Source organism: Lissotriton helveticus, chromosome 12 (genome assembly GCF_964261635.1).
Source record: "Lissotriton helveticus chromosome 12, aLisHel1.1, whole genome shotgun sequence".
Lineage (NCBI taxonomy): Eukaryota > Metazoa > Chordata > Amphibia > Caudata > Salamandridae > Lissotriton > Lissotriton helveticus.
The window spans coordinates 592,988,590-593,001,943 of NC_136073.1; the positions used below are offsets into that span (position 1 = coordinate 592,988,590).

The window sequence follows — 13,354 nt, forward strand, 5'->3', positions numbered from 1 at the left end:
ATACTCTGTGTCTTGGAACTATGTTTATATAATGAAATGTGAGAACATAAAAGTACGTATTAAGCATAGGAAATGATTAGATATAAATATGAAGAGAAGTGCTTAATTACTGGTTAAAAAACACCTTATTAGGCTGTTTTGCACATTTCCGTAGCAAACACTGGTAGTCTTTGTGATTGTCTATGGATTTATCTAGGGAATAATGGTATTTTGATCACTCTTTGTACTTTATGGACTCCTCCAGCAGGTTTTGAGCATATAACAGTTTTATTATATGAAGGAGCGGTAGGAAAGCAAGGGGAAAACAGCGAGCTACTTGCCTTGTGTGTTGTCCTTTTAACTGTAGAGAATTTTAATATGTAGGTCATGTATGTTTATGTTTAACAGATGCCATGATTTTAAAACTTGTTTTGCTGAGAAGGGATATCAAATAAATGTATTTTGACTTTTTGAACTGTGCAGTCAATAAATGTATACTATGACTAAGCACCATTGTGTGTGCACAAGGGAATAATTCAAACAGAGTGCCTGAGAGGTGGTTTACTAAAGTAATTACCCATTGTCTGCAATGAATCATGTGTGTCATTTATAATATTCAGAAATCGAGGTAACAGCACATGAGTCAAAAGAACCTGTAAATGTGTATCCAAAGAAATACTGTCGCCATGTTGTTCTTGAGATAGGTGTATGGTATTAGAAGTATTTGAAACCAAGAAAATGAACTGACTTACAGAACACAGAAACTTCATATTAATTAAATTATGCACAATGAACCAAAGATAATCTGTGATAAGGCTAATCTGCATTCTGTTGCTGCATAAAGATGGGATCTACACAGATGCTTTGCACCTTGTTTTGTTTTTACTCATTAGAGGGAATTATTGCAGTTTCTCCAGAAGATGCTAACTGCACTCATGACCAATGCACATGGTGGAAGGGCTGGGGTCCTCAACAAATGGTGTTGATTAACATGGTGTCTCTTTTAAAGGTCTCCTCTTTAAGATCATATGCTCCTCCCTTATTCACCAGCAGAAAAGGCCAATAAACCACCCAATCAACAAAGCCTGAACAACGCACCCGAAAGCTCCACTTGGCCAGTTGTGCAAAGATGTTTCTCACAGAGCTCTGGTGCGTGTAAAGTTCCACCTGCCCCGGGCAGTCAAACAGAAAGTAATGCCCCTTCAATGCAATCAGCTTTTCCTGCAGCCAGTCCAAGTTGGCCTCTAAGAATTCCATGCAATAGATCAGTCCACCATTTGGTCCAAGCTTCAAACTGTCCATCACATCAGAAAGGGTCACCAGCTCAGAGATATCAATGGCGCACTTATATGGAGTCCCATCATTGGCTGGATCCAGGTTCACCACAGCAACCTTGCGCCCCACCTTTGTCAGGAACTCCTGCATCGCCAGGCAGTAGGTGGTCTTCCCAGACCCAGGTGGCCCAATCACTACCTGGCCGAAGGTTGTAGTAAACAACTTTTGCGACATCACAGCTGCTATGCTTCATTACTTGCAGCAAATCCTGAAAAAGAGAAATGATCTTATAAGACTTCACTTAAATTTTTGCTGGAATGGACACATATCCAATTGTGGATGGCCTGTTAGGGTGTGGTCTTAGTCCACAGAATAATTTTTCAATTCAAGTGGCTGCATTTAATGCAATTAAGGGTGATGGCATCAGTACACCTCCTTAAAGTGGATGGTCTCTGTGTCTAGAAACAGAAGGGTGTTGGACAGCGGTGGAAGTGGCGTGTTATGGTCTCAGCCTTTCGAAAGGAAAATATATAAGGAACAAGACACTCCTATATATCCCTAATGGACCGGTTTCCTTTTCTTATTTTCTACAGCACCATATCGCACAGAGTAGGGAATAACCAGCTGGTAAGAACTAGGGGTCAGTTTAGGTCCTGATCATCAACTGGTGACCAATAGGCAAAAGAACAAAGGACCGAAACATGTTCCTCAACACTTTAGAAAAGGCAAGAGGTTTCTTTTTCAAAACCCTTACCCCTCCTTCCATCTGTATAATCTTGTGTGAGTGGGATAATAAGGGGCATTTTTCTCACCTACCACAATTTTAAACCACTGAGATCTCACAAACATATCTGCCAAACAACAAGAAACAGATGAGAAAGGACTAACACATATTAAAAATACACCTAAAATAGTAACAAATATCTGTTGCAGTTGAGGAGAGACCCAATGATTTAGAATGCTACCTATTGTGGTAGAGGTGCCTGCGTACTTGGAAAATCAGCCCAGAATTTCCTTTCCAAAAATGAAGGCAATCTGAGCACTGAAATACATTTCCCAGAGAGAGTGAGTGGCACAGTATCAATTGTGCGTTGTACGTAGGAGGGATGATGTACTGTGTTGCCAATAACAATATTTCTTGCTCCCGCAGAGTGTTACTGAACTTAAAAGTGTCTCTAAAATATTGCCAGACATCATGGTCTAGTTACTTAGATTATTTACTAAGTCCATGAGCCGGATACATTATTATACTATTTTTTTTATCAGTTATTTTGTAGAAAGGACAAATGTGCCTCTGAAAGTTTTCTCTAGATGTTTTAATTCCAACATAATTTCACAGGTAGACCCAGATTCCATCATTAAACCGGCGAACACATGTTTTGTTAACCAGTCTGCTTCATCAGCGCCATGTTCTGTAAATTAGCAGTCATTTTCTTTTTCAGCCCAAAAGCATATTAGTTTACCCAAATCCACTGGTTCAATATATGTCGCAATGGTCTAGGAATGCTGATTTGCGGTTGCCAACCATGAAGAATTCTTCCCATTGGATTGACCGTAATGTTTGTTCAGTAAGACCTAATTTTCAAGGATTGTTTTTTTGTTATAGATACTCTATTGTGAATTAGTGAATTATACATTTAAGATGGAATTTGAGTCTTTTAAACTTGGAATTACCAATAAAACACCTACAGAAGTGTTTCAGATGTGATATTGTCAGTTCTACAATAACTGTTCAAACATAATAATGATTAAATTAACTTTGATTTCGTATGGACATAATATCTAATTATCTCCAATACTAGAGTTATTGCCAGTTTGCAAATAAAACCAAGGGTATAAATGGTAAAGGAAGTTGTTTATTGGGCAGGCACCTAACCTATGTTACCATTCTCATAATTTATATTCCCAAGCGTAATAATTTCTATACACCTGTCAATCTCCCCAGACACGGTCTGTTCCTCCCTCAGATCCCGTTACCCAGTTTATGCGTCCCCTTCCTATCGCTATCCCTTTTTTTTTTGTCCCTTTTGATCTATCTCTGTCCCTCCCTGTGGATGTGTCCATCTTGCTTGGTGTCTCTTTGTCCCTGTCCTCTTTTCCCCAGTCCCTCTATGTCAATCTCTACTTTCCCATATACAGCCCACTGTCCAAGTCACTGCCTCTGGCCCTTTCCCTATTTTTGTCTTTGTCCTTTTATCTCTCTTCACGCTATATCCTTGACCCTCTCTCATCCCTCATTCTGTCTTTACCGCTAAACAATCAACCTATTTCGGGAACCAGTGAGGATTAGCACAACTCCTAAGTGATTACCCTCTGGGAATGGGATGAAACTATAAGAAAAGTGTATTTCAAAGCTTAGGATGCGCTTTCCTTTCATATTTGTTAGAATACAAGTGTCATGGAAAATGTTTAGGTTACTAATAGCTTTTTCTCACATGAGGTACAACTACATGCATGCATGCAAACATTATGAGTCCATACATTCACCACAGCAAAAAGGGACTAACTCAGTACCCCAGGTGAAGTTACACCTCAGTTATATTTACTCTGCATCATACCAAAGTAAAAACATGGGAAAGAGGAGTCCATGTAGACGACTATGGATTTCCGCAGACTGAAAGGAGAATTTTTGTGAAGTACATGTAGTTGGGGTGACCAGTAACTGAACAGGACAAGACGCAATTAAGTGGACAACAGCAAAGCAAGTAAATATCTAAAAGAACTCTTCTGGCATGGAACTATATAGTAACAGCAAAGGAAGTGTGGGCAAGCAGTAGACATATTTTGGAGCCTATCGCATATTGCAGAGAAAATAGCAGCAACAAGTCCATGAGGATGTGAGAAGACATAAATGGTACGAGGGGCCCTGCTTTTTAAAAAAAAGAAGGGGTGTCACACTGACAGCAGGGTAGTCTTCATTATTTTAATGTTCTGTGCTTGCCTCATAAAAATAATAAAGTACTTGATTTAAAGAAATCAATTTTAGAGCATGGATATCTAGAATATACATTTCAGAATACATATTAGTCTTTCCTAACATTTCTGTGACTAGGGAGGATATACCTTATCTAAAGAGTTAATGATGATTTACAGAGAGCTCTACCCCATTCAGGTCAATATGTGCTACAATTAAGTATTTAAGAGATAGCGGTTGGACACAAATTTGTGTGTTACTCTATAGGTGCAACAATGTACAATGCAGAGCACTTTGAAAGACATGCTTGTAAAAGTTGAACGAAAATTAACAGGGGCAACTTAGAGTCCAGTTGGCAAGAGGAATCAATTTTACACCTAAATTCTCACTGATTGAGAAGGCTTTGAGCAGCATCCAAAAACCATCTTATTCGAAAATTTTTGCATAATTTGGGGAAAGAAGACACAAGAAAACCATTTTTTTCAGGGATTATTATTGGTTGATGGCATACTAGCTCATTTAACCCCTTCAGTGCTGCGCGAATTCCGCTGCGGTGCTGAAGGTTCTAAAGAACCTATGGACCCATGACGGAACGGTTCCATCATGAGCAGAGGCCAACCGACGCTCATGACGGAACCGTTCCGTCATGAGCACCGAAGGGGTTAAAAAAAAACAGGAGTGTGATCTTGCTGTGCTAAATTCTCAAAGAGGGGAAAGCTGCACACAAAACAAGCATTGGCAAAGCCAATAGGTCTTGACTATGCCAGATCTATTGGCATTGCCAATGCGTTTTAGCCATGTTGTACACCAGCATGGCTAAAAGTTAGTGGTGTGGATGACAATGGCGAATCGTGGAGTGGAGTAGAGTAATAAAGAGTGGAGTGAAGTAGAGTGGCATACAGTAGAGTGTCAGAGTGGGGTGGTGTAGAGTGGAGTGGCGTCGAGTGTTTTAAAGTGGCATGAAGCGGCACAGAGTAGCATGGAGTGGACTAGTGGTGTAGAGGGGGAGTGGTGTGGAGAGGAGTAAAGTGGCGTAGATTGGAGTGACACAGGGTAGCGTAGAGTGAAGCTGATTGGGGTAGAGTGGAGTTGAATGGCAGAGTGGAGTAGCAAAGTGTGGATGGCATAGAGTGGAGTGGCAGAGTGTTGTAGAGCAGTGGTTCTTAACCTGTGGTAAGGTAACCACTGGGGGTCAGTGACTGCTTAGAAAATGTAATTATATTAACAGATTAAAGAAGGAATTGTGAAGGAATTTGAAACAAGGCTAAAAATAAAAATATTATCCTCAGATTGATTTGTGGGAGCGGTGCAAGAGCAGCAAACAGAATATATTGTGGATGATGAGTGGCCTCATTTGAATTAAGATAAGCTCCAATCTTCCCAGTAAAATTAAAATTTAGATTTTTTTACCTTATTTGCAAATTAAATATTTCATCATTTGTGTACATTTTTGATGAATGCTTGTATTTTTTGTGTATTGTTTTGTGTTTCAAATCATCGAAAATGCTTAGGTCGGGTCATCGGCATTGAATAATGAGTCACTGGTGCTCCCGGATTTCAATAATAAGTCATTGGGGGTACCTGGGTGCCAGTAATGATTATGTAGGGGTCCAGAGAAGTCAAAAGGTTAAGAACCACTGTCGTAGAGTGTAGTAGCGTAGAATAGGTTGTCAGAGTGGAGTAGTATATAACAGAGTGGCGTGGCATAGAGTAAAGTAATGTGGCGTAGAGTTTAAGTATAGTGTTGTGGAGTAGAGTGGAGTATTGTGGAGTAAAGAGTTGTTGGAGTAGACCAGAGTGGCATAGAGTGGTTTGGCATAGAGTGGCCTAGAGTAGAGTAGATGGGCAAAGAGTGTAGTCGATTTTTCGAAGAGTGGAGTGGCATCAGTAGCGGATGGCATCTACCGGGAGTGGTAAGGCGGGCAAATAGGTGGTGGGTAGTGCACTATCGCGCGCAAAAAAAAAAAAATACAAAAAAAAACACTTACCTTACACGGACGACACATCATCCTCCTTACAGAATGTCCTCTCCTGCTGCAGTCCAATGCTCAGATCAGTTGACTGGGGGTGAGTGTTTGATTTGCTCAAACGCTCCGTCCATCACCCCTTTGGTATCGCTTTGTACGCCCTAAGTTGGCATGGTATGCCCAGATGTGGGTCCCTTGCTCACTTTGCCACTGGATTCAAGCGAGTCTGGCTGATGACGGCTGATTAGCCAGAAACCGGTCCCAGGATGCTTCTTTCCGGTACCGGGAAGACATGGCTTGGCAGTTTGGGCTGGACTGTTCCCATGAGGCACAGGGTCAGACTGATTTGCATATGGCCATGTCTGAACTGGGGTGGCGGAGTGAGCTAAAGAATGATGATGGATTAAACCCAGATCAGTTGACTGGGGGTGAGTGTTTGATTTGCTCAAACGCTCTGTCTATCCTCCCCTTTAGTATCGCAGTCCAATGCTCAGGCAGGCCTCAGCCAACTGCATTAACCAATCGTGGTGTTCTCTCACCAGCATGAGAAAGCATCAGGATTGGAGGGATCGGCCTCTCTCGCTGCTCCCAACGACACTGGAGCTTTGCACTTGCTCTAACTCAGCTGTCTTAAGACAGCTGGGTTAGAGCTTTCAAAGTGGGCATGTGTGATGGCCAGCCAAAAGGACATTTGCACTTTGAAAAGTGCTCAAGGTAGTCCACCCTCTATCCTGCTGTCACTGCGCAAGCCCCGCCCCATCCTGACCCTCGGTTCGGGACAGGGGAATGAAAAATAAAATGGTAATAAATTAACTTTATTATAATTTTATTTTTCATCTACTAAGGGCTTTTGGGGCCATTTTATTACTGGGCGACGCTCCTCTGCTTTAACGGAGGAGCCGCCCATGAGTGTCATAGAATGGAGAATGCATGGTGTGTTGGAGCACTGCCGTTACAAACAACACATTTTGGACGGAAATTCCCTTCACATGTGCACAGACGTACAGTTTTGCTGATAAAGCTATAAAGCACCCAAAAGATAATGTATGGAAATCCATCTCACTTTGCAGTTACAGAAAGTAACGTAAACTCCAAGCTCTTTCGGAAGACAGAGCCTAAGATTTTACTTCGGTCTTTGAATGTGCAGCAATTGTGAAAACAAAAACAAAATGTAAAGGACGTTTTATTGGTCATTTACTTTTAAACTGCAGCATGGTATTTTACTTCAGCATCCATGACTGCCCTACTACCAGAACCTGAAATGAAATGAAAAAATGAAATGAAATGAAAAATTACATTTGTATAGCGCATAACCTATGGCATGGGTGGCAGAGATAAACATAATCAGTCAAGTGGAAAGCTAGGCGACAGGAAATCTTTTCACAGGGATGCACTATGTTAACTGCTGTGAACTAGCAAATGAGAGAGACAACTGAAAAGACATATACTTTCCTGGGCTGCTCCACAGAAAAAGAAACAAGCATTGGCATAGCCAATAGGTCTCGCCTTTGGGACCTTATAAGTGTTTAGTTATCCAGCACAATATCCTTGGTGCAACAACATCAACTGTTGCATGGCTAAACACTTATAAGGACCCAAAGGCGAGACTTATTGGCTATGCCAATGCTTGTTAAAAATGGGGATGATAACCAAAATTGCCAATGAGGAAGGGAAACCACAGGAACAGGCTGCATTAAAAAACATGAGCTATAATCTTGGCCCAAACTTCCGGGTATGTGACTTCTTTGCCCTGGAGGCATGTCATTGTGTTCCCCTTAGAGATGACAATTCAGAGGTGCCCATTTTGAGGATCAGAATTCGGTACAGACAACTTCTGAGTAGCAGACGTTGGTGAAAAAAATATTACGTGCAAAAATCAGATGAAAAGGATTCAGAGTAAATAAACCAAATTCTGATGGAGGATTTCAAAGGATTCGTAGTCGGCTGAGCGGAAGTAAGTCACTGGCTTTGGCTCCCTGGACAACACTTCAGAGGAGTAATGTCAAGAAGATTATAACCATTGGGTGCACAGCCAGTTCAGAACAGGACAATTGGGAGCAGAACAAAATTGTGCGATGTGATGAAATTTTAGGCAACAGCAGCATCCAGAGGAGCAGAATTGGAAATGAAGGGTTTGGCTGCGTGATGGTAAGACTGTCCACCATGGGCGGCTGGAGAGACTTTGATTTTACCGTCCATAATGTGCCTCGACTGAAAAGAGATTAGTCTGACTTTTCTAAAGGCAAATATGACAATCGAGCTTACATTATACCCAATTACACACATTCAAGCTATTTAAACCATCTAATCCTTCTGAACAAAAAACACTTTCAAAATTAGGCAGGCGCAGTAGAACTAATTAGGCTCTTTGCTATGCTGACTTTTCCTGTACTTATTTCTTTACTTTTCAGCAAATACTTTACTAAGATCTAAATATAACTCCATATGGAAGAGTCAGCAGCAGATTGGCTCAAAATGAATACGAAAAACAATAGTTAAAGGAGGGTCAAGGGGACTATGTTTATAGACCATCCAAACTCAATACCCCCAATCAAACTACAACGAACACAAAGAGTTGGAGGGTCTGTTGACCAACAGAGCTGAGTCTATAAGGTCTTGTATAGGAGACCACACCTTTGCATTGCACTAACCCAGACCTAGTGGTCACATGACACAAGCCTATGATCGATATCCTATCAGCCCACCCATTAGGCGGAGCCTCGTCATGTAGGACGTCTAACCAGGGTGGTTCATATTGTCAAAGTGTCCATGCCACAGAATGGTGCTGAAAAAGCATCACAGTGATTTTTTCACACTGTTCTACACTTCTTTTTAACCTGGCGTCCTGGTGAATATCAATAAAAATGTTTCTTTTGCCTCGACCGTCATTTTAACATCACTTATTTCACTCCTTATTTTGCACTGCACTTTTTCAGCACCATTCTGTGGCATGGACACTTTGACAATATGAACCAGTAGTGTGTGTTGTCTGGCCAATTCACCTGGGCTTTGACTCACCACCCTGGTTAGACGTCCTAGATGACGAGGCTCCGCCAAATGGGTGGGCTGATAGGATATCGATCATAGGCTTGTGTCATGTGACCACTAGGTCTGGGTTAGTGCAATGCAAAGGTGTGGTCTCCTATACAAGACCTTATAGACTCAGCTCTGTTGGTCAACAGACCCTCCAACTCTTTGTGTTCGTTGTAGTTCAAAATGAATACACCTAGCGATAGGTCTCAGGGTGTGTTATCAAAGTGAGGCCACTGGAAGCTGGCAAGGCGGGCAGCATGTGTGGCCGTGGGCAGGGTGTTCATCAAAACAGTGCCTGTTAATCTAAACATAACTTCTTACCAAAGTTAAACCTTAAAATGGGCACAGCGCTCTGATGTCGAGTTGGCGCTGTATAAACTTGCAAGCGCGGGAAGCTCGGGGGGGGGGGGGGCGTCACAGACTTGTTCGAAGAGGGGAGGTGCGCTGAACTATGCCGGCTGCCACCAGAGCACGTCAGGGAGAAATGCGCCCGGGAGTGAAGTCAGAGCCGGTCACGCCTCATCAGAGTAAATAAACCAAATTCTGATGGAGGATTTCAAAGGATTTGTAGTCGGCTGAGCGGAAGTCACAGCTAATGCTAAAAGTGTAACAGCAGCTGGTTTCAGGAGAGAGAGCCGTGCACGAGGGAATGACTAATGCAGCTGATTTCAAGCACACTCGTGTTTGTGGCACCATCTGCCTTGCGGGAGCGAGCAACAGCCAATTAGCATGCGCGATGCCGCTCGCTCCCGCAAGGTGGATGCCGCCACAAGCACGAGTGTGTGCTTAAAAACGAGCCGGGCGACGGCTAAAGGCCCTCCTATGCAGAGAGTGCGTGCTGCATAGGTGAGACCTAAAAAGGATTTCCCAGAAAGCAAGCACTAGTGGAAGAATACAAGGAGCCAGAGAGGTGGCAGAGGCTATGCTCCATGGAAAAGACAAAGATATGCTGGACAGCCTCAAACAAATTAACCTTGCAAACAGCAAGCAAATGTGAGTTACAAAACCAATGGTAAGCAATGGGAGAAATGCATTCCTAACCAAGCTTTCAGCATGCCCCAATATGTATTTGCAACCAGACAGTAATGATACATATTTATTATCCACTTTCAATGATATTACTCTGGAATTTGTTTCTCAAATCTTATAAACCTTGTGGGTGACACTTGTGAGGTACAACCGTTATTGGAAAACGGCACCAACATCAACGTGAAATTTCAGTAAATCTGACCATATAACTAACACTATCTTCTCCTCACTAAATTATATAAAATTGAAGCCCAATACGTATGTAACAATGTGTATTTAACTGACAAGTATGCCTAAATACCCTTCTTAAAAACGGCCCATCTCTGGGGGCCCTCAATATGGTTACAGCTATTCAAATGTATTACAGGCCCAAAGATACAAGAAAATAACCTCAATTGCATAAGCCTGCCAAGACTATGCGGTTCTATACCACCTATATTAGATTAGCTTCCTCTTTCCATAAATGTATTTTCTGAATTCTGAAATTATACATTCTAGGAACACACCGAGCAATTATCTTACACACTTACTCTGCTCCCTTAAACTGAGAATGTTACTTCATTTGTTGTTAAACTGACTGTTTACATTTATTGAGCCATCTTAAGCACAGGTTTTCAAGATTATAGAAGTATGGATTTTGGAAAAATTGAAGCTTCTTTAATCTTTTAGAAAAGTGGTGCAAGCAATTGAACATATACATTGATGACGCTCTAGATTGTGTACACCAACCACACAATAAGCTCCAGTTAAAACTAATTTAATAATATTTGAAACAAGATTGCCAAATCCAATTCCAATTTCAGTTGACTAAATTTTTCAAATGCCTGTAAATATAGTAAAGTGCTTGGACCTCCTCTAACTGTTGAATATTTGGGCTAGAATAATAAATATATACATAGTGGTCTAAGTAGACCAAGTGTACGCACAGTTAGGGGAAACTCTGCAATGGGCCACATCCATAAAAGTCAGTGCAAAGAAGAGAAAAAAAGTGTGGCATTCGCGATCTAACAGTACACTGTGCTGTTGTACAAAACATTGGTCCCTATTCTCTGCTATAAATCTAAAGTTTCTCTTCTCTTGACATAGTTCACAAGTGTTTGTGCCACAGCCAGCCAGCCAGGACGTTCAGATTGAATTTAAAAATGACCAATCACTACTCTCTAACAGGCACCACAGCCTGGGCTATGCCTGAACATGCCACTTAGGAATTCGCTGCAGAACATAGAGCTTGGAGAGACTATGGACTCTTGCTTGCTCATTGATCCTAACCCCCTGCGTTGTTTGCCCTACAGAACAGGCACTTAATTACATTACGGGTACAGTTTCCAGTTTGGGACTTTAACCTATAAATCTCTGCTATCAGTTTTGATAGTTTAATTAGCTGAAAGGGAGCAAACTATGATCAAGACACCCAGAGTGCATTTGGTTCTCAATCTAATAATGGAAATGGTGTCTATGATAACACACTGCAGTATTTTGAAAAGTGTGGGTCGCGAGCGGATTTATGGTGGGTCAGTAAAGTCTGACAAATTATTAAAGATCCATCTAAATTCTGTATTTATCTTGTAACATTTGCTAAAGACAGGTGTCAAATGTTAGGCTGTCTCTTCAGATAAATTGCTGCTTATTCTTTTCAGATAGGATTGGTGTTTACTTTTCTTTCACTGACTGCAGAGTGAGAGGAGTTTCTAAAGTGAATGATGTGAAAATCTTGATGGAGAAGAGGGAGTGTCAAATGAAAGGCTGTAGGATGATGTTTTATGCAAAAACACAAAATGTAAATACCTGTAAATGTACTGTATACATTCAGCCTTAAGGAAAGTAAAAACTAAGCAAATTTTGTTTGATTCTGAAGTGTGCTAAAAACAGAGATTTTAATCAGATCTAAACAAATCAAGACACTTTAGTTGGTGATGCTCAAATAGTACATTTTCACAGAAACCCAATTTTCACATTTGTGTGGTATATAGTTTTATCAGTGAAACTGGATGTCTGTGCACAATTTGTGGCCGCTTCAATGCAAACTGTGCAGTCTGTAAAAGGCAATGCACTGCGCTCCCCACCCCCGGCAAGATCCTTTTAGTTGCATTCAAAAATCGTCCCTACTCATGTCTATTGCAGGTAGGTGGGTCGCAAAAGTTTGTCGTTCAACAAAAGTGTGCAGTGGCTCTAAATATTTTGGCGAGCCACTCACGTAGAGTGAGACAGCCCCCTACTCTGAGAGACTTACACACTCCATCTGACCGATGCTAGGTCACTACCATGATGAATGACGTCCTCGGCTGACATGCCATTCGCCTTCTATCAAGGCAGGGGCTCCTGAGGGACCTCGCTGTTTGTTCCCCATGTCCTGAGCCTGACATGTTAACACTGACTTCGTCACTGTGGCGAGTCTCGCCAACTTGCTTCTGCAGCAACCATACATTTGCCCACACATTGTCATACCCTAGACTGCTATACCAGGCTTACTCCATCACGATTCACCTCCCGGGAGGTACCAGACTGTTGCTGCCGGGACCCTTTCGTGGCTGGTCTTAGACTTGACCCTACAATGCATTATTAGCCCTTGTACGACACCAACCCATTGATAGGGCACTGCCACGCCCCTGCTACGCTGCCCTTACCTTTCTGCCGCAACCAGGTCTCCAGGCGTAATTCTATCCGAACGACACCTCCGCAACACACGACTGTGCGGATGGGCACACAGCTCCTAGTACCGGCTCAAGGGCGGCTGGGCCACATATTCCTGCACCACAAACGATCACTTCCGGTGCATCTTGAAGGCTGGCGTTTATTTGACGTTACTTGCGGGAGGCGGGGGTGTCGTGATCCGTAGTTTTGAGCGACATGGGTGGAACTGACATAATAAAGTTATTTCATCTCTCGCAGTTTAGTATTTTGATGTGTGTAGCTATAAGAAAGAGAGCGCTTAAGATTTAACAGTTCTTGGTGGGAATTTCCTATTACGTAGGGCGCGATGCCTAGACTTAAACATCCTGTGATTTTGGGCATACTGCTAATTTTTTATTTTTATTTTTTATTTTATTTAATGCATTTTTATAAAGCGCGGACTTTACCCGAAGGTGTCAGAGCACTGTACAATAAAACCAGTTACGTTACATGAGAGAACTGTTGCAGGAATAGAGCAAACAAAAAT

At 41.9% G+C, this 13,354-nt stretch overlaps 1 protein-coding gene across 1 annotated transcript in view; it reads right to left on the reverse strand.

The window, feature by feature from the left end:
• Positions 1-12,959, reverse strand: part of GPN2 (GPN-loop GTPase 2) — a 134,203-nt gene extending 121,244 nt beyond the window's left edge. Inside the window, exons 1-2 of the mRNA XM_078668655.1 lie at positions 12,822-12,959; positions 1,078-1,522 (exon numbers count right to left, since the gene is read on the reverse strand). Coding sequence (XP_078524781.1) covers positions 1,078-1,488 — 411 coding nt within the window. The 5' untranslated portion in view covers positions 1,489-1,522; positions 12,822-12,959. The remainder of the gene's footprint in view (positions 1-1,077; positions 1,523-12,821) is intronic.
• Positions 12,960-13,354: the final 395 nt, after the last annotated feature.